Source organism: Arvicola amphibius, chromosome 12 (assembly GCF_903992535.2).
Source record: "Arvicola amphibius chromosome 12, mArvAmp1.2, whole genome shotgun sequence".
Lineage (NCBI taxonomy): Eukaryota > Metazoa > Chordata > Mammalia > Rodentia > Cricetidae > Arvicola > Arvicola amphibius.
In genome coordinates, this window is record NC_052058.2 from 159,702,799 (window position 1) to 159,728,619 (window position 25,821).

General features: G+C 42.9%; 1 protein-coding gene across 1 annotated transcript in view; it reads left to right on the forward strand.

The window, feature by feature from the left end:
- Positions 1–25,821, forward strand: part of Dlg2 (discs large MAGUK scaffold protein 2) — a 701,330-nt gene that overhangs the window by 364,612 nt on the left and 310,897 nt on the right. The window contains 1 exon segment of the mRNA XM_038313618.1: positions 18,702–18,858. Coding sequence (XP_038169546.1) covers positions 18,702–18,858 — 157 coding nt within the window.

Consider the following 25,821-nt stretch of genomic DNA (forward strand, 5'->3'; position numbering starts at 1 on the left):
GGGGGCAGCATTAGTTGAGTGAAGGAAGTGTAAATGTTCTGTTTTCTGAAGACTTGAACATTGAACCTCTGTCTTATTCAAGAGCATCTTCATGGTCTGGCTTCTGCTTCCAGGGCTTGACTACAGTCCCACTGTGACTCCATAATGCAGTCACGTGAAAGCACTTGCCTCTTTTCAAATCCCATGTATTTTCTCAGAGTTGCCTTTCCTTATTCGTGGAACATCCTTCACTTTCAGTCCATGAAAGGCAACCCAGTGGTCTCCTATCTGTTAGAAAATGCGTCTAAAGTGCTGTGAAGTAACTTGTGTACTTACACTACTATTTGTTATTTTTATGTGCCCTCTGTGCCTGCACAGCTAAAGCGCATGAAGTCACGAGTTAAATTACATTTATAATTTTATTTCTACCATCAAGCATAACACCAAGAGTTGATTTATCTTGAAACTTTATTTAAAAGAAAAGAGGGGGCTTGCAGGGGGTGCCTTATTTTCAATTAATGAAAGCTTTTACCTGCATTTTTAGAGAACCAGCTGATGGTCGAGGCATTATGCATTCTAGAATTATCAAGTCTGAGTAGTTTGAATATCTGTCATCTTAATTGTTTATCATTTCTTTGAGATAAGTACATTAAAACAATCTATTTTATTCAATACTCTGATAATATTAACTATAATCATGTTCCTCTACAATAAAGCTCCTGAATCCCTTCATCCTGCCTATCTGGAACTTTGTGGTTTTATGTCCATAAAAAAATTCAAGCACGTAGAGATAATTAACATATAATCAGTGCTATAAGAAATCTACAAAATTTGGACCCTTAGAAGTAGATAGTAGAATGGTGGTTCACAGAGGCTGGTGTTGGAGGCAGGCAGGAGGAAGAGACTAAGGCAATATCCCATAGGGATTTAGCAGCAGCAGCAGCAGCAGCAGCAGCAGCAGCATGAACACCACCATCATCAACAACACCATCATCATCACCATCACAATCATTATCACCATCACCAACATCATCCCACAGGCAATATAGAACCAGTGGGTGCTTTAGAGAAGAGAGATACAGTAACTGTCTTTAGGTCTAGGGCATTGGTCCTCAATCTTCCTTATGCTGTACAGTTCTTCAGATTGTGGTGACCCCTGAACTATAAAATTATTTTCATTACTACTTCATAACTCTAATTTGGCTAATATTATTAATCTTCTTGTAAATATCTGTATTTTCCAATGGTCTTAGGTGACTCCTATAAAAGAGCCATTCAACGCCCCAAAGGGTTGAGAACCTCTGGCTTAGGGTAGTTTTTTTTAACTTGTTTTTTTGGGGGGTGGGGGGGTTTGTTTTTCTGAGAAAAAAAAGTTTCATATAGCTAGGACTGTCCTCAAGTTTGCTGTGTCAATGAGACTCGTCCCGAACCCTGATCCTCGTGTGCCCACTTTCCAGCGTGCTGGGTTTACAAGCACGTACCACCACATCCAGCTTTATGCTCGTCTTAAGACAGTTTCTTTGGTAGCAACACAGAGCAGAGGGCCTACGGATAAAAGAGTAGTAGGACGAGACTTGTGAGAGAGTCCTTAGAGAGGCCGTGGTGTGGGATGGTAAGGCGCTGAGCTAAGCTATACAAGAATGAGTCCGAAGGCAATTCAGTGGGAAAACAGACTCGATTTGCTGGGTCTTAGAAGTACTAGATGAATGGAAAGCAGGAGGCAAAATGCAGAAGTTTCTGATTTGTGAGATTGGGCAGACATCATTAACCAAGACAAGGGAAAATGCAGTTTCTGTGAAAGACGCTAATTTCATTCTAGAGCGATCAAACGGAAATCTCAAGTGGAAGATGCTGGTCTGAGTGAGGGAGAGGGATTAGCAAATCATCAGTAGCGGAAAAAGATAAGACCACCCCATTTATTGGTTCATTCACCAAATATTAAGTCCACAATATGTGTGGAGCACAAGGGAGCTGCTGTGCACATATAAATTACATCCCAGCCAGAAACGGGGTGGGGGGGGCAGGAAAAGGAATGAACACCGACAAAGATACTTCCCTGCAGACAAGCGTCACAAGAGGGACACACAGGAGGACGTGACAAGAAAGGATGAAGCGGGGCTTCTTTGGGTGGAGCTGCGACATAGCATTTACACTGTGGTCTAAAGAAAAACCAGGCTCTTCCAGAGAGAGAAGAGTGGAGGAGGTTGCCAAGGACACAAGTTTTAGCAATGGCATTTATGAATGGCAAATAAGAATGTGTTTACCTTTACTTTACTTTTTAATTTAATTAAATAATGACAGCATTTTTATTTTTCCTTTTTCTCCCTCCAATCCCTCCCATGAACCAATTTGCTCCCACTTGAAATCATAAGCTTATTTTTCTTTGCTGTGGTTGCATACCTATAAAAGTATATATACACACGATCTGTTCAGTCTATTCAGTGTTACTTGCATGTATGTGATTTTAGGACTAACCGCTTGGTATTAAATAACCAGTGTTTATCCTTGTTTATCCTAGGGTGTTTATCCTTGAAGAAGACTGTTTATCATGTTGTCAACATTTCTTAGTTGCCTGTAGTTCTTTGTCTATGGATAGTTGCAGAGGCAACTCTGTGAGTTCAAGGCCAACCTGGTCGACAAATCAAGTTCCAGGACAGTCAGGACTGTTACACAGAGAAACCCTGTCTCAAAGAAAAGAAAGAGAATCTTTTAGGGAAACTAAAAGGGAACAGATTGGACAAAACAAAAAGTGAAAGCATAAATTCCCTTTGACAAGAGAAAAAAAATTACTCTAGGCCTGCCCTGTCACGGTAGAAACTAGAAACATGGAATTATGTAATATAAATTACTTAATAACCGAAAGGAAATTTTAAGCTTCTTGGTCATGCCAAACTGCTTCCAGGGCATAGTAACACATTCCTACAGCATTGGACAGGACAATGATAGGCAGTTCCTATGTCTCAGAAACGTCTACTATAGAAAGGTAAAGAGGAAAGTTTGTGACGTCAGAATCCAAAGAGAGTTTGCCTTCAAGTAGGACTGAAAAGAGAGCAACTTCATCCTCTTGACTCTCTTAGAAATGACTCCCCACTAGTCACGTAGTCTCAGAGGTACTTGAGTATCTAATACTGTAATAGAATTATGACTGAGAAGTGTAAAGAGACCTGTTTTCATTAAGAACGTATCTGAAATGCTAGGATTGGGGGAGTCGGTGTGATTCTGCTTTGCCTTCCTTCCGCTGCCTTTCTGACACAGCTGTTCAGAGCTGTCTTGTTCAAACCTGAGCACGGCCACACATATTAAAGATGTTAAGTCTTTCCAGAGACATTTGCTGTAGAGTGGCGCGCTGTGGCTGAAAGTGTGCAACCCCAAGCACAGGCTTCACCGTTGAGCTCCATCCTGGTTTTGTTCTCTGGAGACAATCTCCCAGCACTCAGGATGTATGGGTGCTGAGTGGCAGGGACCCAAAGCAAATGAAAATCAAATAAATAAGAGATGTGCTCTGAAATATCCAGTGGTTAGTGTTGGTAAAAACTAGAAAGCTTAATAGTTCTGAAACTTGAATCTAAACGTGTTTAGTTAGTTAATCCAGGGCAATGCCTGGATATCCCACTAACTGCAGAGGATTGGAATTTTGTAGTTCCATGAGGCTCTGACTCAAAAGACAGTTTAAAACTCATTTCATAAAATGCCCTTTTCTTCAGGAATAGTATATGGAACTGTCTAAGACAATCCCGGTTCTTGAATAATAATTATGATTATACCTTGGCTCTAACAATATTTTCAAATGTATTTCAAAATTTTACCTGTAGCACACCACGCCCGTCTGCGCTCTAAGAGCCACCATACAGTTCGTGAACCGGGCTAGGGGCTGGAGACTGAAACACACAAAGACACAGAGACAGAGACACGTGTCATCCTTGAGACAAGAATGCCCCAAGAATGCCCCCTTTATTGTGTCCAGGAGCATCTTATATAGGGATAGCCACGCCCCAGCCAAACGCACCAGAAACCATTCCCTTGCCATCAGGAACTCCCGAGGGTCTCATGCCCAGAGCAGCTGTAGGCACTCAGATCAGGAGGAAAACAAGTTGTTTACAAGAAATTCGGGATCTGGGGGTTCACTGCACCCTAACATCACCAATTTTGCATCACTTGAGATCATATAACACAACAGTCAAAAACTGTACAGTGCTTGTAGTTTTATTTAACAAGATAACAATATTGTTGTTGTTGTTGTTGTTGATGATGATGATGATGATGTTTTCGAGACAGGGTTTTCTGTGTGACAGTCCTGGCTTTTTTGGAACTCATTGTAGACCAGGGTGGCCTTGAACTCTCAAAGATCCACCTGCCTCTGCCTCCCGAATGCTGGGATTAAAGGCGTGAGCCACCACCGCCCAGCAAAATAACAATTTTTAATAATCAACAGTGGTTTTAAAATATAAAATACAATAGGAAGCAGAAGTAAATTCCTATCATTGTAGATCACACATGTAATTTAATGGGAAAGTTTTTAGATAAAATAATATAAAAGCAAAGAAAAAATAGAAGGGAAACATGTTTTCTTTTGTTTGGGAGGTGAAATGTTTAGAAGGTATGATTATGGAAATGTGAACACACATGAGATCAAGACTTAACTGCTCCTCTCTATTTGTACTAAATTTAGACCAAGAAAAATTGAAATGACAAACATATATTAGATTATCATATTTGATATATGAATAAGCAAAAGCTCCATATATTTTGAAATCAAACTGATTGAAACTAATCTATGGCTGATTTATGTCTGTGGGGAAAAAATAATTTGACCCGTCTTGTTGACTCTTTTTACCCTGGATAGTGTATGTAATCTCAGATGTGTAACTAATTCCAGGATTTTCCCTAGAGAAGAGAGCCCAGAGCGGTTCTCAGGAAGTATGCAGGATGGCTCTGAGCAGCCCAGACTCAGACTTCGCGTGCGGAGCTTCAGCCACATCCCCTCACTTTGCAGCAACTGACTGTAGAAAGTCTTCACACGTTTAACTTAGCTCCTGGAGAGCTAACCTGGAAAGTCAGAGAGCCAACACAACAGAAGTAAACAGCTCAGGCTTCAGACAGAAGTCACCCATTCACAGTCTCTGGTGGGTGTGGAAACTCAGTTCACCAAAGTCTGAATCCCTCGCTTGGCATCTGGCATCCTCCCGGTTTTCCTCTGTCATCTTCCAGTTTTCATTGATGCTGATGAAACTGACCAATGTCCCCTTCTTCAAGCACATACCATGTTTGCTCCTCCCTTGAGCTCAGTCCTCTTGAAGCTACCTGTACCCATCACTTCCCTATCTATTTATCTAATATTTACCCAGCTGTCCATATCCAGTTCATGTCTGCCTTTTCACATCTTCATCATTCCCTTAACACAGAGTTCTCTCGTCACCCTCAGCATCCATTTACTTCCTACCACATGGAGCCTTGCATTGCTCATTTATTATTTTATGTGTATCCATTTGTTGTCTAGTGATCAGAAGACATAGAATGATGTGGGATTCCCCTCTGTATGCTGTGAATACCACTAGTTAATAAAGAAGCTGTTTGGGGCCTGTGACAGGGTAGAACAGAGCTAAGCAGGGGAAACTAAACTGAATGCTGGGAGAAAGAACCTTGCCTGTAGGCCATGAGCCTCGTGGTAAAATATAAAATACTGGAAATGGATTAATGCTAGATGTAAGAGCTAGCTAGCAATACACTTAAGTGGTTGGTCAAGCAGTGATTTAACTAATACAGTTTCTGTGTGATTATTTTGGAAGTCTGGGTGGCCAGGATAAACAAACAGGCAGCTTTCTACTACAAATTGATGTACCAACGTGGGACTGGCTAAATCCATGTAAAACGTGAAGGGGTTTAGAAAGAAATTCTAGACATTAAAAAATAAAGTTTAGCCACATTTTTTTTCCAGATGGGCTCTGCTTGCTGGCGGCAAGCTCCTTTAAGATAGATTTTCCTGATTCAGCAGTAGCAGATAAAAAGCTGAGTGGTTTTGAAATGCTGGCTTGCTGGGTTGTGCTGCCAGCGTGACCTCTGGCTCTTTCAGGAAGTCGAGCATTTAAATGGGGTTTGTGAACAGAGTGCTACAACTTGCTTAGTGGCAACATAGACTGGCTGTATGCCTAAAAATGGGGCTCTGAGCACTGCTCTCAGAGGCAACAAACAGCTCCGCCATGCTGAATTAGGCGGAGCAAGCAGGCATGGACCTTGTTTGCCCTAGCAAGACTGCTGCTTAGGTTTTTAAGAAGCACTTGGTCAGAAAAAGATTAAAGATTCACAATAAGGACAGATTCAGACATAAAAGACCTCTAAATGAGACACAGTGTATTTAAAAAAATGTACATACGCATGGGAGAGAGAAGCCATATAGCCTGCTGGAGACATATGCTGGAACTTTACCCGATAAGCCACAGCCTCGCGGTGATAGAAATACGCTTAAGCTACTGGCCAAACAGTATTGCAAATAATGTGGTTTCCATGGCATTATTTCAGGGCTGAGCAGCTGGAAACGAATAAGTGACCTCCTATAACAATAGCAGCAGTGGGTTAATGTTGATTGAACACTAGCTGTATGAGCTTGGAACTTACTATTTTGTTTACAATCACCTTTATAACACCATGAAATAAACGCTGTTATTCACAATGCATAGCAACAAAAAAAGATGACTTGAAAAGTTTCCTGTTGGATTGGTGAAATGGCTCAGTAGTAAAGCTCTTGGGCAAATATGAGGTCCCGAGCTTAAATACCCAGAGGTCATATAAAGCCAGATACAGTAGTGTGCATATCTGTAATCCAACATGCCTATGCGAAGATGGGAAGTGGAGACAGGAGAGTACTGGGAGGTTAAAAGGATGCTAACGTGGTATATGCGGCAGAAAAGTAAAAATAAAAACAAGAGATCCTATGTCAAACACTGTGGAAGGCAGGGACCAGTATCCAAAGTTGCCCTCTGATGTCTGCAAGTGTGTCATGGCATACGTACACACACACACACACACACACACACACACACACACACACACGCACTCACACACTCAGAGAATCTATTAATTAATAAGAGTATGATACAAACACAGATCTGTCTACTCCACTGCCTGTAGTCTGTCCTAGTATCACAGCCCCCCAGCCTATCATCATCGAATAGCTTTGTGGTTTTTATCCAACCTCACTCAGTACCTACCAACCACACTATGTTTAGCCCAGACTCAAGAGCTGTGTCGTGACTCTCTTGCTGAAGTCAGCCCTCCTTCTATTGCTTACCCAAAGTCCAGCATAGATCCCCAAGGCATAATGCCAGAATCCAAAATGCATTGCTCTAGCACGTCCTCGCAACAACACTTCAACGGCATTCCTTTCTCCACTTGACTGGCTATCTGACTGCCTGCACTCCTTATCTGGAAGTGTAGCATGCACTGTGCTGCAGTCCTCTGAGCAGCCAGCTCAGGAAGCTACGTGACATGGGCAATAATTTCTGAACAGCTTTGAAGCTTGCTGCAGTTGGCCTCCACGTGTCCACCACTCCCACTCCCCCTCCAGACTATGCTAATAAATATTTTCCCATTGGGAAAAACAACACAGGCCACTTCTTTAATCTACCACCGTCTCTTTTCCTTACTAACTCAAATAATTGCACTTAGAGAGAAATACAGGAGCAAGGGTTCTGGGAGACTGGTCATCTCTGCAGACATGATGTTAAAAGGATAACGGTTCTACTGAGCCATCACAGTGATTAATGATCTGGCGCTTAGGCTTACGCCCCCTGAAACTTAATTTCTGTCAGTGTGTGAGGGGTGATCAAGTTCACATGCTAGACTGTTACCTTTATTTTACAATGATAATATAACTTCTCAAGATACCAGAATATGCTCATTCGGAAATACTCACTATGTGAAAGCAGGCTTTAATGAACTGATGTTTTGGGAAGCCCAGACTCCGAGAGAGGTGTGTCTGTCTTCATGGGCACTGCTGTTGAGCTAGGACAAGCAGATGAACCTTCTTTGTGTGCCATCCTGATCAGTCATGACAGTGTATTCATGTTCTCCACATGGAGCAAGCCGGAGCTGAGGCTGACACCAGCCTCACTACACTGGAGATCCCTTACAGACCCCTGTCACCTACAAGCCAGACAGATTCTCTGTCCCTCTCCTGATTTACTCAGATCTGTGAATTCTGTTCCTACAGTATGACCTCCTCAATACTAAATAATGCTTTGATTAGTTCTCCAGGCCCTTTTTTTTTTTTTCCTTTTTTGTCGAGTTCCGGTTTGTATGTTTGATATCACAGAGAGGCTATTGTTTTGTGTTTGTGTTTTTGTTTATTCCCCTGTGTAAGATGTTGCCTATTAAAGGTCAGTTTCAGTAATACTCTCCACCCGACCTTGTCTCTGGGCCCCCACAATCCTGCTCTCCTTACAGACCTCACTGGGATGCTAAACCTTTATGCTTTGACCTGGACTAACTCACTGTTCAGCTTCCTCTTTCTGGATTTACATTTGTGTTTCATTTCTAACCCCTTTTCAGGGGTTATCCCTCTTATTTATGTTAACTAACCCTTTAAAAATAACTATTCTGTTCAGAGTTTTCAGCTGCTCTTTAATAAGAGGGTTTTTTGAGACATTTGATCGATCACATGACTGGAAATAGGATTTCAATATGTCCTTTCCTTTTACTTTTTAGTTTTCTCTGTGCTTTTGGCTCATTGCCTTCCCTGAGTTTGATGGCTTCCTTATAAGCTCCATGCCATTCCCAGCACCACTCAAGGACAGAGCCCACACTGTAGGATGCAGCGTCCTCTGCACTGATCCCCACTTGTAGAAGCACAGCTCTGCATCATTTCTCCCCAACATTCCCCTGGAGTTTCTTTCTGTGCGGTACCTATTTGTGGTGCGACTCGTATGCGATTTGTTTGCTTCCAGAACTACAGACAAAAACATACCAAGAAAAAGCTGAAGGTGTTTATTCTTTTGAGTAACACAGATTCGTCGTGTAGATGGGAAGATAAAGTCAGGACTAAATAGTAAGGAAAGCTAGAGAGGTGGCAATGAAGTGACAATGTGCTTTCTTTTTTTTAAGATTTACTGATTTTATGTATATTGATGTGTTCTTGACATGTACATCTACGCACCAGGAGAGGACACACTGGATCCCATAGATGGTTGTAAACAGTCATGTGGGTGCTGAGAATTGAACTCAGAATGTCTGGAAGTGATCATAACCTCTGAGAAATCACTCCAGCCCCAACAGTGTGCTTTCCGGAGGGAAGAAACTAATGTGGGCACAGCAGCATATACCCGCAATGCTAGCAGTCTCAAGTCTTGGGTGGAGAATGTTGGCACAGCGGCATATGCCCGCAATGCTAGCAGTTGCAAGTCTTGGGTGGAGGATCACCTGAGTCCAAGAGTTCTATTCTGGCCTGGGCACCACAGTGAGACTCCTCCATCTCAAACAAAGAAAAGAGTTATCATTTCATTTGTTGTAAGGATGGGGGAGCAAAGAGGAGACCGTGGCAGATTTTGAAGTTAAAGTTGAGCAGAAGCTCATGAGAAAGATAAGACTAGCAAGAGGAAGCATCATCCCAGACAAAGAAGACCCCTGGAAGAGCTAAGGAGGCATGCAACAGCCCAGTATGAGCGCCTGTGTTCTGAAGCCTGGCTAACTAAGACAAGCACATAAGGAAAATGGTGAAGGAAAATGGTAAAGTTAGGCACCGCCAAAGTGGATAAAGATCATGTGATGAAGAATTCTGAATGTTATTCTTAGAAGTATAGACCATCCAGAGGGCACACTGAAGGCTTCTGAGTAGAGAATAACAAGGATAGACACATTTTTAAAAGATGATGAATACATTCTTTTTTGTAAATATTTAAATATACACATATTATATTTTTAAATTTTACATTCTAACCATAGTTCTCCCTCTCCCCCCTCTCCTCTTCTCCCTCACCTCCCTCCAGTCCACCACCCCTATCCATTCCTCCCAAAGGGTAAGGCCTCCAATGGGGAGTCAACAAAGCCTGGCTCATTAAGTTGAGGCAGGACCAGGCCCCTCCCCTCCGCATTAAGAGTGAGCATGGCATCCCACCATAGGAAACGGGCACTAACAAGCTAGCTCATGCACCAGAGATAGATCCCGGTCCTACTGCCAGGGGCCTGTGAATGGACGCTTAAAGAAATCCCACACTGGCTCAGAATTGAGAAATAGATAGTTATTTATCTAGGGGTAGACTCACAAATCAGAATCCTCTGTTTGAATGGAGATCAGTAAACAAGTCCAGCAACCAGAGAGGAAAAGAGGCCAGTTGCATGCTCTATATTGGCCACGCCCCAGTGGGCGGGTAATCACTAGCTGTAATACTTCCTACAGCAGGGGGCTCTCAGATAGACTAAGCTAACAACTGTATTCCACATGTAGACAGCCTGGTTGGGTCCCATGGAGGCTCCATGGCTGTGGGTCTAGAGTTTATGAGTTCCTCCAAACTTGGTTCAGCTGTCTCTGTTGAATTCCCCTTTTTGACCTTGACCTCCCTTGCTCACATATTCCCTCCTTCTTCTCTTCAACTGGATTCCCAGAGCTTGAACTGGTGCTTGGTTGTGGATCTCTGCATCTGGTTCCATCAATGACTGGATGAAGGCTCTATGAAGACAGTTGGGGTATTCGCCAATCTGATTACAGGGAAGGCCAGTTCAGGCACCCTCTTCGCTATTGTGAAGAGTCTTAGCTGGGCTCATCCTTGCAGACTCCTGGGAATTTTCCTAGTACCAGGTTTCTCCCTAACCCCAGAATGGCTCTCTCTATCAGGATATCTCTTTCATTGCTCTCCCATTCCATCCTTCCCCCAACTTGACCATCCCCTATACCCTCCCCTTTACCACCACCACCCCCTCCCCGTTTACTCAGGAAATCCAGTCCTTCAGGTTTAAGTGTTCATTTTCCTCATGAATCCTGAACACACTTGAGCCATCAGAATTAAAAGAAAAGTCTATGGCACTCCTTTCCCCAAAACCCCCCAGCTGCCTTAGATCCTCCTGTGGGACACCACCTAAACAAGTGTGTGCTACAGCTGACCTTACACAGCTTGGAGCAAAACAAACTGGCCTTTCTCCAGTTAACCCAACATCCAGGGGCTTTGTAGTAGGGTTTTATAGTATAAAAAGGAGAGTTTTTTGCATTATGTTAAGAGAATGTAAAACTGCATTAAGAAGTATAGTATGTTTCCCGGAGAAATGATAATGCAAGGATAAACTCTTTTTAGATTAGTTACTCTTCACTCTTATTAGCTTATTGCCCCTGAGCCTCTGCCATTGCAGCATTCTTAATTCTTATTTGTTTCCAATTAGCTCCTCCAACCCCAGACTCTTTAGTATTTGCATTCACGATGCTCAACACAGAGTAGGCATTCTAGAAGTGTCTGTTTACTAACAGAGTAGATAGATGAACCAAGCACATATTTTAATGAATATGTGTCCTTTCGGAACATGCTGGTAGTATAGATAGTTGGTTCCAGCTTCTGCAGAGTCCACATTTAAGATGTAATATGAAAACTGCAATTATCAAAAAGAAAGATTAATTATGTGCTAAGTATTGAAGACAAAGAAACAAATGGTATGGCCATGGCTCTGAAATTAATTACTAGAGCTGGAGAGAGAGATGTGTAAACCAAGCCAAGATAATAAGCATTATGATGGCCACATGGATATAATGCTAGAGGAAGCTTCCAGCTCAACTGAGAACTGGGCAACTGAGGAGAGTGACAGGGAGAGCTCCCAGATGATCAGTCAAGTGACCTGCACCACATCATGAATAAAGAATGGGGGTTAGAGTTTTGTTCTACTATTAGTATATAATGATCTGTGATAATGGCTTGTAATGATTCGAGACCATCTGGATTCTGGAAGAAGAAAAGCACAGCAAATTAGAGATGGTGTTTCCATATAAGAATTCTGTGCATTCTTTGTAAATATGTATGTTGGTTTACTTATTTATTCATCAAGTATTGTTGAGCATTCTTCTAGATGAAACTAACACTAAACACCAGGAGACTGTGGCCTGTCTGGAAGCCACAGTGCCTCCCACAAAATACAGTTCATAGAAACTCAAGACATTACATTCATTTGAGGCATTCCTGGACAGCAAGCATGCAGGCAAGAGAACCATGGTTTCAAATGCTTGAGAGTAGGTCATCATAAAGATGATGGGTCTTTATCCATTGTCCTGCAAAAAGAACAGAAAGAAGATGAAGGAAAAATGCAACAAAAAGGAAGATTATTCTAGAGTGACTGAACTCGAAAAGGGAGGGATAGAAATGGCACTAAATATAGGCTCATAAAAGCACAAAGAATCACCAGATGTCACATCCCATCCATGCCAAGCCCTACCGAAGAGAAAGCTACAAATCGGTATCAGATGTGCCCTGAAACTTCACAAAATGCCACCTCACACTGGCAGCCCTTAGTGGGGTCCATGACAGAGACAGTTAGAGTTGGAACTGCGTGGTTCTTTGGAGATTTTTTTTTTAATCATTAGTGGTTTAAGATGTTAGAAATTTTACATAAAATCTAGGTAGATGGCTTTTCTTTAGATAAAGACTGGAGAAGGAGACAGTGTGTTCAAATGAGGCCATTCCTACTTGAAACTGTCTTCTAGAGCTACTTAGCTGCCACCCTCACAGGGTCTTCACCATCCCTGCTGTGTATGCATTTTTCAATCCCCGACTAAAACCCTAGCAAGAAGGAAACACATTTGCATAAATAATTATAATCTGAAGTGCAGGCCTCAATCACTGCGGGAGTTTGTACATTGTCTCAATAGCCATTTCCTGTATTTCTCCTCACTGTGGAGTCTCCTGCTGAGCTGGGGAAGAGCTGGTGCCTGGGCCCCAGGACACATTCTAACGGAGTACTTGTGAGCTAGCCACCACCCTGCAGTGCTGCGCTCCTGTTACACATGCAATGCACAGTCTGTCCAAGGACTAGATGGCACATGTACCTGTCCACTCCTCGCTAATCTTCCCTCTTCTTTAATAGTCAAACATTAAAAAAAAAAAAAACTTTGAACATAAAAAACCAACAAATTGGAAATCTCTAAAAGCTGAAGAAGCAAACTGTCTCACAGAAGTCATGAAAGGGCAGGAATGAGTTCCTAGAACTTTTTTTTTTCTTGCATCTTATATACACTAGAAAGACACTGGAGAATCCTGCATTCTTCAACTGCCAACAGGCACAAACAAGCCAAAACCCTAAAGTCACCCTTTCTCTCCTGACTAGGTTCTGGGAGATGAATGAGTTACCAAAAAAGCAGAAGAGAATTCTTTTATTTTTTTAAACTTTTCATACAATATATTTTTATCACATCCTTTGCCCTATCCTAGTTCTACCAAATCCTCCCCATCTCCCTTCCTGCCTATTGCATGTCAAGACATTTCCTGGAAAGACAGAGCATACCCATCCACTACCCCTAGACAGGAAGTCCACAACAGACCAAAGTAGAGATACCACCACAGTCCACCTTGGTGTGCAAATGAGTTCTGTTGGGGTTGCCTACAGGAGTGTGGGTAACGGGTCATTTCCAGGAGCAGACACTTGAATCACCAAAGCCCTTCCCAGACTGGGTAACAGCTCACAAAAGCTGGGAAGCTGGAGCACACTACAGCCCCTTTAGGCCGCTCCACAGACTGGAGAATGTCCTTTCCAGGTGCTTCAGTTGACCTAATCCTCTTCCAGGCCAAATTTCTGCGTCTTCCAGACAGCCAGCCTGGTCTCAGTCTTCTTTACGGCAGCCTGGCTTGTCTCAGAGGCACTTTCTGTAGTCTTTATTGTTTGTTTGTGGGAAGGATAGGCCTAGTGTTGATGTGGGAGGGTCTTCTGTTTTAATAAAGAAACTGCCTTGGCCAGCCCTTAGGTGGGTGGAGTAGACAGAACAGAAAGAAGGAAGTCAGGTAGATGGCTCAGTCAGATGCCACACCTCTCCTAAATGAGATAAATCGCCATGCCTCACCTCTCTGAAGCAGACTGCCGTGCCTCTCCTCAGGGAGAGTTGCGATGAAGCCAGCTACCAGGACAGACATGCTGAATCTTTCCTGGTAAGACACCACTTTGTGGTGTAACACAGATTATTCGATATGGGTTAGTCAAGATGTGAGTAAGAGGCTGAAAATAATGGGCCAGGCAGTGTTTAAAAGAATACAGTTTCCGTATAATTATTTCGGGTGTAAAGCTGGCCATGTTGGAATCAGGCGGGATGAAAAGCAAGCCTGCCAGCAGCTCTTACTACATAGTGTATCTGGTCAGTTTCAGGGACTTCCTGAAGCTCTTTTGAGTTTAAGTTTTAAGCAGCTTCTCTCTTGTATAGAATGTTTCCATCTCAGAGGAAACTGCTACACAACACCCAACTTCCTGTTCTCTCTCTTCTTCCCTGCCCCCTTGCTCAACGAACAATAAAACTGAAACAAACAAACACTAGGTTAAGACTAAACAGACAAAAAGCACCAAATCATAACAACAACAACAAAAAATGAAGAACACGGAGTCCATTTTGTGTTGGCCAACTACTCCTGTCCATGAGGCCTGTCCTGGACTGTAGCGGAAATACCCAGTGTCACTCTGTTAGAGAAAACTAATCTCCTTTTGTATCAGTTGCAAACAGCTTCTCTTTGGTTAAGGTGGGACTGGTACTGGCTTTCCCTCCCCACTGCCAGGATTTTGTCTGACTTAAATATACGCAGTTATCGTGCATGCTGTCACAGTTTTAATAATGTTATTCCGGCCCTACTGTAGGCAAGCGTGCAAGGAATGAAGCCCCCCCCCCCCCCCCCGACTCCCATGCTAGCATGCGTCTTCCCAGAGAGATAAACTTCTCTTTACCTCTACCAAGTAGCTAGGGAAAACAATTATAAGATAGCTTATCTACTTACTTCTAACACTGAACAGACAGAATGAGAACTGAACTTTTACCCAGACCAACATCAGTGCGGCAGAAAGGGGAGGAGGAAAGTTATACTACATTTGTGTGATGCAAACGAGAAATGTCCCCCATAGGTCCATGTAGTTGAGCACTAAGTACCTTGTTGGTGATGCTGTTTAAGGTGGTTATGGATGTTAGGGTCCGCTAGCAGTCCCATAAAAGACTACCAGTCACGTATGCAATCAGCGGGAACGTTTAATAAAAAAATTCCAGCATGCAGGGGTCAACCATCTGATATGGTGGCAAATGGCGACCCCAAGAAAAGCTCGCGGGCTCCTTTTAAAAAGAATTAGGGAAATTACAGCTGTGGCTAAATGTACTTTTAAATGATTGGACATAGACCCTTACTGGTACAGGAATCATTTTATGATTGGCTCTTGACATCTGGTCAGCAACCATGTTTGCAGTTTCAGGGGTCTGTTTCTTGTGTCAGGGGTCGTCTGTTTGACTGAAAACAGCAAGAACAGTTCCTGCTTGTGGCTGGGCAGGACCCTGACTGACTACCAGGGACGTACTTCCTGAGGGTCTGGTTGAAGCCGGACAAGAGTCAACATAGGATGGTGGAGTAATATGGGGAAGAGGTCTTAGCGAACGGCCCCTGGCGGGGGGGGGGGGGGGGGGGGGGGGGGGGGGGGGGGGGGGGGAGGGGAGGGGGAGGGCGGACGATGGAACGGGACACAACGATGGACAACCGGCCACGTTAGGGTCAGTCCTGCTATGAGAGGGGATGACCGCTTCAAAGAAGCCTTTAAGAAGTAGAGACTTGAGAGACGAATTGTGTCACTGGGGGCGGGCTTTAGGTTTTAGAACCGCTCCTTGCTTCCTGTTCTGCCCTGCTGCTTCTTGTGTGTGGATAAAAATGTGGTCCTTTAGTCCCTGGCTACCATGCCTTCGCTATCACCATGGATTCTATCCCACTAGAACTATAAGCTGAAAGAAACCCCCCCCCTTCCCTGAGTATATTTTGGTCATAGCAGTTTATCACAGAAATAGAAAAAATAACTAGCAGGTCTTGAAACCTTGGCCTGTCTGGTAGTGTCAGCAGCACCCCCATGGAAACTGAGCTTCTATCCCAATTTCATACGATGCCTGGGCTCCAGTACACACTCTAGTGAAGGATATGTGAGGTAGCAACCACCCTGAAATTCTGCAGTCCTGTTACATATGCGAGAGAAGGCAGAATCGCTGAAATTCTCCACTGCTCCCCCTCCCTGGCGAGAGCAAAAATGCTCCATGGGGGAAGCATTGTTCAACTTGAGCATGCACCTGGGCTTAAACGGATCAGCTCCCTACAGGAAACACGATACAGGCTCTAGCACCTGACAGCTTATTGCCAAAAAAATGTCTTAGCCCACTAAACCCCGGAAGCCTCCAATGAGAAAAGACAGCCAACACTTGCTAACACTCAATGACACTGGAATTGACTGACAAGAATTTTTGAAGTGGTAATCATAGCTCATCGTGTTGGTGTCCTGTTTCTTCTTCGACATCAGAATCAGCACACACTACGGTCTGGGTATTGTCAGTACCTTCTCAAGCTGCAGTACCCACATTTGGGTACCTACATGACTACCAGTGTCTTCATCTTCATCCTTCTCAAACATTTCCTGCTCAGCCTGCACAGCCTAGGCTGAGTACCCATCCCCAGATATCGCTCTGCTTTCTCTTTTTCTCCAAATACTGATTTCTAACATGATAAAGAATAAATTCATTTGCTGGGTCTGTGGCTTATTATCAGAATGTAAATCCACCAAGACACAAATATTCATGTATTTTGAAAACATTTTGATAACCCACCCACCTAGAAAAAGTCCTGGTGCGGTTAGTTAGTGCCTATCCAATATAGAATATAGTGAATTAACTATGTGTCAATTTTCCTTTGACAACAAAGCCCTATTTACCATATTACTTAAGGGCTAAGCTGGGATGTGCCTTTTACATTTTTATAATGAGGTTCAACATAGATCTATCATTTTAAGCATGGAAGTGTGCTTATAAATAAACTTGCCTTATTATTAGCGTAACAACATATGGGATGGTCTTGACTAGCCATATATCATTGAGAGAAAAATGAAGGAACTTTAGTATTGGAACTGAGATACTTAGAGGAGAAAGGTACATGTCAGGAAGGCTCCTTGGTCACATTTAAGGCCGACAGGACACTTTGTTGTTGTTGTTGTTCTTGTTAAAGAAAATTGAATGAAAAGCTGGTGAGATGACTCAGCTGGTAAAAGTTAACTAACTGCAGCCAGGCAGTGGTGGGGCACACCTTTAATACCAGTGCTCAGGAGGCAGAGGCAAGGGGTGTCTCTTTAGTTCAAGGCCAGCCTGGCCTACAGAGCAAGTTCCAGGACAGGCTCCAAAGCTCCACAGAGAAACCCTGTCTCAAAATTTTTTTTACAAAAAAGTAACTAACAGCACTAGCCTGACGTGTGAGGTTGATCCTTAGAACCCATAGAAGAATGAAAGAACCAGCTCCCGAAAGCTGGCCTCTGGAACACACACATGCATACATGATAAAATAATAATAATAATTTTAAAAAAGAAAATTGAATTAGGTGCAGGAGAAATTGCTCAGCTGGGAAAGTTTTTGCTACGTAAGTAAGCATCTGACATGAGTTCAAACCCCAGGACCCACAAAAATATTCAGGCACGGTGGCACACATTGTAATCTCACCACTAGAGGCAGAAACAGGTGGATCCCTGAGGCTAGTCCGTCAGCTTATCCTAATCAGTGAGTTCAAAGTCAGTGAGAAATACTGCCTCAGGAAGTAGACAGTGCCTTGGGACTATCACCTGAAGTCCACCACCTCTAGCCTCTACACGTGTATGTCACTGGCACACACATGAACACTAATGTATATGGAGGGGGGGAATGAATCAACCTGTGTATTCTTTAACCCAGGTGTTTTGTTTTGTTTTTCTGGGGTTTCTGTTGATGTTGTTGTTTGCTTGGTTTTGTCTTGTTTGTTGGGTTTTGGTTCTTGGTTTTTCCGGGAACCTCAATTCACGTTTGTCTCTGTCTGCTGCAGAGTGTCTGCACAGGGGTGTAGGACCATTGTCTGGAACAGGAAAGGCCTCACTATCATCCCCTCACACCTGTATCCCGTGCCTTCTCTTTTTGCCAGTTACTTAGTAGCCCTCTCCCCTTCCCCGATGCCCCGCCACATCTTTCTTCAAGGTCCTCTCTCCTCTGTCACTCATTTGCGTCCTCACTGTGGCCGGCCCTCCTCCTGTCCCTATTTTATGCATCCGAGCTGGTTTTCTCGTCTCCCATCAAGTCTGCAGCTCATCGGTGTGCATGACCACTTCTTAGTCTTCTTCACTGAAACAGAATTGCTGCCTCAGAAATTCCAGGGCATTCCACCTCTGACAAGGTTCAGTCTAGTTGATACCTCTTCTCTCATCAGCTCTCCTTTATTTCTTCGCCTTGCCAGCCTACCGAGTACTTTATATGGTCGATACAATTACAGAGACTTTTAAAGAGAAAAGTGAAAGAAACTCTGCTTGAAGGTGTTTCAGGAATGGTGTTGCATGAGATGCTGATGGTTGTAATGAGAACTCAGATATCTGCCCGCATAGGCCCTTCCGTCACCTGCAAGTGCATTCTTACCATGGGAAGCCACCGTCATTGTAGCAGGTGGTGAACAGCTGGTACCGCATATTTTCACAATAGTAAAAGAGAGCGGAATCTGAGCAGGGTCACCCTGTGAGCTGTGTTCTCCGTTTGTTTCTACAGGGAGCCCCGCAAGGTAGTCCTTCACAAAGGCTCCACTGGCCTGGGCTTCAACATTGTGGGCGGGGAAGATGGAGAAGGTATTTTTGTATCCTTCATTCTGGCTGGTGGACCTGCAGACCTGAGTGGGGAGCTCCAGAGAGGAGACCAGATCTTATCGGTGAGTATGCCTCTTTCATGTTCTTTCTTTCCATCCACACCTAGCATCGACTATGAGAACATTGCCACTTAGGTGGTCCAGAGGTCCTTGATGATGGTGACTTTCCTTCTCTTGGATAAAGGTGGAGGTTCTAGCGTCCTCTTTTAGATGGTCATATGTATCTGTGTGCAGTAGAATATTGAGAAGCAGGCCTTATTAAAATGGTACATTGTTTAGTTATTGAAATATAACCTCCCAAACACTTGCGACCACATTCCTCAAACTTCGGTTTTACGATATAGTTTGGTGCGAGGATGTGACAGGGTGTGGTGACGGTGATAAGTGGCAGTGGGCAGCATTCGCCTAAATCCAAGAATTACCAGCAACAGCAACCAAAAATTTAAAAAAGACTTACCAGTAAAAGCTTTCTATGCATCTATTATTTGCTACTAATTTTATTAAAGTGAAGTTTAAGGTCATTTTACTAAGGTATCTGGTAAACAAAAACCTGTACCTCTTTAGTATATACACCTGAACGTTTTTAGAAGCATGTGTGTTTCCCTGAATCTCTTACCACAGGGTACCATGATGAATATACTCATCACCTCTAATCATTTCTCCTAGTATTCTGTCTGTGGTGTAACCACTTAGAACACACTTATATTACGTCTAACACATTAAAAAAACGTAAAGCAGCCTAGAAAAATGGCTCAGTCTGTAAGATTCAGGACCTGAGTTCAGATCCCCAGCACTCATAAAAAGCTGGGCACAGTAGTACACACCTATAATCCCAGTGCTGCAGAAGTGGAGAGAGGAAGATCTTTGGGGAGAATGACAAAGAAAAACTGCTGACAGAGGTCAACTGTCCCATCAGATGCCACAACCGTTTAGTCCCCAAAAACACACAGAGGTCTGCATTAATCATAAAATGGTTGGCCTAATAGCTCAGGCTTACTATTAACTCTTATAACTTATATTAGCCCATAATTCTTGTCTGTGTTAGCCACGTAGCTTGGCACCTTTTTCAGTGAAGCAGTCACATCTTGCTTGCTCTGTGTCTGGGTGATGACTGTAGAATGAGCTTTCCTCTTCCCAGAATTCTCCTTTTCTCATTGCCCTGCCTATACTTCCGGTCTGACTACTGACCAATCAGCATTTTATTAAACAAGTACAAGAAACAAATCTTTACAGGGTAAAACCATTGTCCCACAGCAGAAAAACAGCCAATGTCAACCTCTGGTCTACATACACATACTACACACTATGAAATAAAATAAAGATACAGTACATAGAGTATTATTAGCTTTAAGGTACTATGCTATATCATAGATTTAGAGATCTTATTTTTCTTTTATAACTATAAAATTTATTTTCAGGTCTCACAAAGGTATCTCCCCATGTTTACATGAGAGAATCAGGCTCAGTAATACTGAGTAACATCAAAATTTAGCAAGTTAATACATACAATTAATTTCCTACCTATCAAAAATACAAGTAAAATTTCAAAGTTAATGTCCAGTCCTACTTGCCCTCTCCTTTCTTTCATCCTCCCTCCTGTGTTTTCCTTTTCTCTTGCTTCCTTTTACTCTCTTGTGTGTGTGTTCACGTACTTACTGTTTCTACCACATAAAGAACCTTCCCTGATGCAGTGGATAGTTAAATTCATTGCGAATGTTCATAATTGTATTAGAGTTTTTGGTAGTAATGTAAATGATAGAGAATTACATAAGGATTCTAGTTCTTATAGAAGATTATGCTTCATAATTCAATAAAAGCACATAGCTTTTTGTTCTCATTGTGTACCCAGAAAAAAAGTTTTCATTTTATAGCCATGATTTATAGATAGAATTTTCCGTGACACCTTAATTTGTTAGCCTTTATTCTAATCCCTTAAACAAATGAGCACATCCCTCTCCTTCCTCCTTCCATTCTGTTGTTACCTCTTTCTTTCTCTATCCCTACCTTTTACTCTTCTCCTCTCTCTCTCTCTCTGTCTCTCTCTCTCTCTCTCTCTCTCTCTCTCTCTCTCCTCTCTCTCTCCCCTCTCTCCTCTCTCTCTCCTCCCTCTTTCTCTCTGTCTCTCTGTCTCTCTCTCTCTCTCTCTCTCTCTCTCTCTCTCTCTCTCTCTCTCTCTCACACACACACACACACACACACAGTTTCTCTGAACAGTACACCGCAGTTGACCTTAATACAGAGAGTTCCCAAAAGCCCACATGGATGGCCTGACCTTGTGTGTGATCACTACGATTCTCCCTCATACACAGACCTCTGCCATCCAAGATCCTGCAGCTCACTGGATGCTGAGTCTGAGAGATGAGATGTAAGGTCTCATGCCAGGGTCTTTTTCTGTCATTCAAGGGCTAAGCTGTGTCTTTGGCTCTTAAATGACATACAATATATACCAGACAGCTATTCAGCCTTATCGTCTATATTGTGAGCATGTCTCTTCCTTTACTACCTGGTAAGATCTCTGAAAGAAAATTCCCTGCCTTAAAGGAGTTTGTATTCTCAACATTTAGTACAGTGACTTTCATAGCATCTGCTCAAAAGAAGTCCTTGTAGCCTGAGAGTCCGATTCTGAAATCCTCTGTAAATCGACGGAAACCTCAAGTAGACATACAAGGAAATTTATCTCTGGGTAGCTATCCTGTCATGCCCTCATGGTCAACACTCACATGGTCACAGCACATTCTCAGCTAGAAGCACTTTTACCTGAATTCAGCCATCTCTGTCCTTAAGGAGATGCTGACTCTCATGATAAGTTCCTATTTCTTCAACTTTCCACACTGGAACGGGGATTCCAGAAGGACAGATGATTCCCCCGCAGCTCCATCACTACTGACTGTGTAGCTGGACTCAGACTAACTCCTCTTGACCCAAAGCCCAAGTCCTCTCTCCATGCAGCAATCTCAAAATTCCGCCTGCAGAATACAGCCATTCCCTTGATGCTCATTGCTCTGAGCCCATGCTGTGGTCGGAAGCTCTAACGCACTAATACATGTGGTGCTTCTTACTCAGGCAGTATTTATAACTAATTTAGTCAAATGACCACATTAAATGTTATTACACTCAGATTAAAGAAGATATCATGAAAGTGATCTCAGATTCTCTACTTCTGCCAAGTTAGGAAACCTAGAAAGCCATGGGTTTGATTCTGACTTCTACACAATGTGACAAAATGCAGAGACTAAGGATTGCGTATGGCTCAAAAGAAAAAAAAAACCTCAAAAGTGCTTATGCCTTTAATAGTAGATTATGAAATTAAACATTAATTTTAGAACCACAAACCAAGTAAGGAATGAACCATGGAACTATCTTGAAAATTAGAATTCATGAGACATGACAGTCTCTGGATTTCTGAGAGAATGCCCATTATTATACACAACATCTGCAAAAGCATTAGATGCCAAAAATATTATCTGGAAGTTATTACCCATTGGAAGGAAAGAGGGAACATTTGTTTTTCTTTTTAGCTTGCTTGAGTTTATTTAACTTTCAGTAGCAAGTATCTAACTTCCAGTTAAGTATTCTAGTTTTATTGGGTAACTGTCAGAGAAAAAAGAGACCTTGATAGGCTCCGCTGATATAAAGGAAGGGAAGGAAGCTACAAATTAGAATTATAAACGTGCAGTATGCAAGATAAAGGATTTCACATCCATACCTTAAACTAGATGTTAAGAGGAAGGCGTGCCTTCCCAGAAAACACAAAACAAAGACTCTCACAATTAAAGCTAAATAAAAACTCTATACATGACACTGAGTCACGTAAGATTAACTTTCAAATTATTCATGTTAACAATAACCTAGAAAGCTCAGACGGAGGGAAGAGTTGTTGAAGGTTTAGCTCTCGCGCAGTCTTCACAGAGAAGAGAGCTGTGTGGTAGATGGTAACCTTAAGATCAAGGGCGGACAGAAAACCTAGACAACAAAGAGGACCCTAAGAGATAAATACATGGATCTACACAGGAAGGAGAAAAAGACAAGATCTCCTGAGTAAATTTGGCGCGTGGGGGTCATGGGGAGTGGTAGAGGGGGAGAGGGGAGGAAAGGAAGGGAGTAGAGAAAAATGTATAGCTCAATAAAAACAACAAAAAACTTTAAAAAGGTACTAATGAAGAAACAATCTTTTTAATGATAAAAATACCAATGGCATAATATTCACATCAGAATAACTCCACCATGATTTCTTCTAGTAATTTATTTCATAATGGCTTACAGTGGGCCGGTTCTAGTGTGCTTGCTTTTGTGTTTCTCTCTCTCTCTCTCTCTCTCTCTCTCTCTCTCTCTCTCTCTCTCTCTCTCTCTCTCTCTCTCTCCCTCCCTCCCTCCCTCCCTCCCTCCCTCCCTCCCTCCCTCCCTCCCTCTCTCTCTCTTTCTCTCTCTCTCTCTCTCTCTTTCTCTCTCCTGCATGTCACATGGTAAATGGTAAGTCTTCATTCAGTGATGCTATTCACTACTACTGCTAACAACTATCAATTAAGAGTGATTTTAATACAACCTTTTGTTTTTTGGGTTTTTTTTTTGAGAGTTGCCTACATGTATATAATATATTTTCATCAAATCCACCCCTCTTAGTCCTTCTGGACCAACTCCAGTGATTCCCATCTTCTTGTCCTCCGTTTTCCTTTCTTTATTCTTTTCTAATTAATCCAATTGAGTGCGCATAGTGGTGGTGCGCGCCCACACACTGGAGCGCTGACATCCTACCAGAAGCCACACCGTCGAAAAATGACCCTCCCCCCAACAGCCAGAAACAGCTTGATCCGGGGCAGGTTTTACAGGCAACCACAGCTGCTGTGGATTCCCGAGTGTGGCAGCTAGGTCACTCTCAGAGGACATTGCTTCCCAGAAGTCCTCCCAACTTCTGGCTCTTTCCATCTTTCTGCCCTCTGTCTGAGACTTTTCCTGAGCTTCCGGACAAGCATTGTGATGCGTATAGATATTTCTGATGTTTTCAAAGTATCAAATAACCATGAGTAAGGTAGAATTGGTATGGCTTAGATAATTCTTTTCTTTTAGACAGGGTTAGGACTAGGTCTGTACCCCGCCCCCCAAAACAATACTTCACACATACTTGTAGTGGTTTGCTGCCCTAGTTACTTAGTACACGTGTCTCCACTGAAGAACTTGGCAAAACATCTGTGTACCAATGCGCCCTGCGACTGTCCTAAAGACAGAAAAGTCAGTAGATGGTTTTCCAAACATTTTAAGCTACCAAATCCTCACCTAACAAATACCTTGAAGGACAGTAAGGTCAGAAGTGTGTGGGTGGATACTTTTATACTTCCCATAGTTAACTATTTCATATATATATATATATATATATATATATATATATATATATATATATATAGTATAAAGTAATGGGTTTCATCGTGACGTTTTCATCCTTATATGCCAATTCACAATGATCTTTGCCCCCCTCGTGCACTTCCCTCCCTGTCCCACCTGCCTCATCTTTCTAGCCCCCTCCCAACCACTCCAATCACCCTCCCTCTACTTTTACAGGAATTCTCTTTCCTTCACGCCACTCTCCTTGAAGACACAGGATAGTGACCGCCATCTAGTGGTCAGTCTTGTGTACTGTCTAAATACATCGCCTGTCAACTTGAAGCTGGGCTCCATAGTGGAAATTTATTCCTGTTCCTCACCAGAACTCCCGTCCCGAAGTAGTTAAGATAATGCAAGATTTTTCAAAGCCATCACCTTAGGTTACATTTCATACATGTACTGTGAGTGCTCTTTTCTCTATAAATTCTCCTTTATATATTTTACTTCTTAGAGATTCTTTGTAGTAAGAAATCCCAGGCATTGAACCATCTTCTTGAAGTATCCTCAGGGCAGATTCCAGGGCATTCATGGGGCAAATACATTAAGTAGCACAGTGGCGTCCTTGGGCATTCTTCCTGCAGAAGGAAACATAGAAAGGCTTCTGATCTTGTTTATTTCTATGATTTGTTAGGGGGGAAATGTGAAACCAAGCATGTTCTGGAAACTGGGAAAGCCAGAAGCACAACGCCATCATCTCCTGGGGCCCCTCCTGTGACTCTGTAACAGAAAAGGCAATGTCACACAACAACACAGAGAGGCATGCAAGCTGCTCCACCCCCCTTTTCTGTAAAGCCACTAATGCTAGCATGAGTGCCCATTCCATCCCAACTACTTTCCAAAGGCCCAGTAACTTCCAAATACTGTTAACGTTAATTTAAAGAGTTAGTTTGCAACACATGACCCTGATTTGTGCATTTAACCCCCAAAGTCCCGCTCTGCCCAAAGAGTCCTCTAATCTTGCTGGTTGTCAAGGAAGTCCAAAAACACCTGGGTCACACACAGTCCTCCAGTCTTTGGAAAGAATGAGCCTTCCACGCTGCATCATGTCCTTTCTTGGCTCCTCTAAAGCCTTCCAATGGCTTCCTGCTGTCCTTAAATGCTAAACTGTTACTGTGGTATACAAGGCATGGAGGCACCTGGCCACGCGACTTCCTCCACTCTCGCTCAAGCTCCAGCCACCCTGGCTTTTCCTCACCTCTAGCTGGAGGTACTGCTGAGAACCCCTAGCATCAGGATCTACCCTGCAGGCCGTCCATACAATGGCCAGTCACAGTATCACAACTGAAGGCACGTGAGTGAGAAGGTATAGGATTCCAAGCAGCCAGGATTCTGAGTCCTCGGGAAGGCTCAGGGCAGCAGCTACTTAACTAGCTGTCACGACACATTTAACTGTTCTATCAAGAGCAAGCACTGCATTGAGAAGCGAGGCCTAAGCAATAGTTTTGGTGGACTGATCTCTCTCCCACTCTAGAATTCTTCTGATAAGGAACTTTGAGTAAATAGGGATCTTCTACTATCTAAAAAAGACTGCAGAGTTAGATTGACCGTGCTCCTTTTGGGAAATATCCCCCACTCTCTGGTGTAGAATCTAGCTGTGATCATAGCAAACAGGGGAAAAGCTCAAGAAACTTAATGGGCACAGTGAGAACA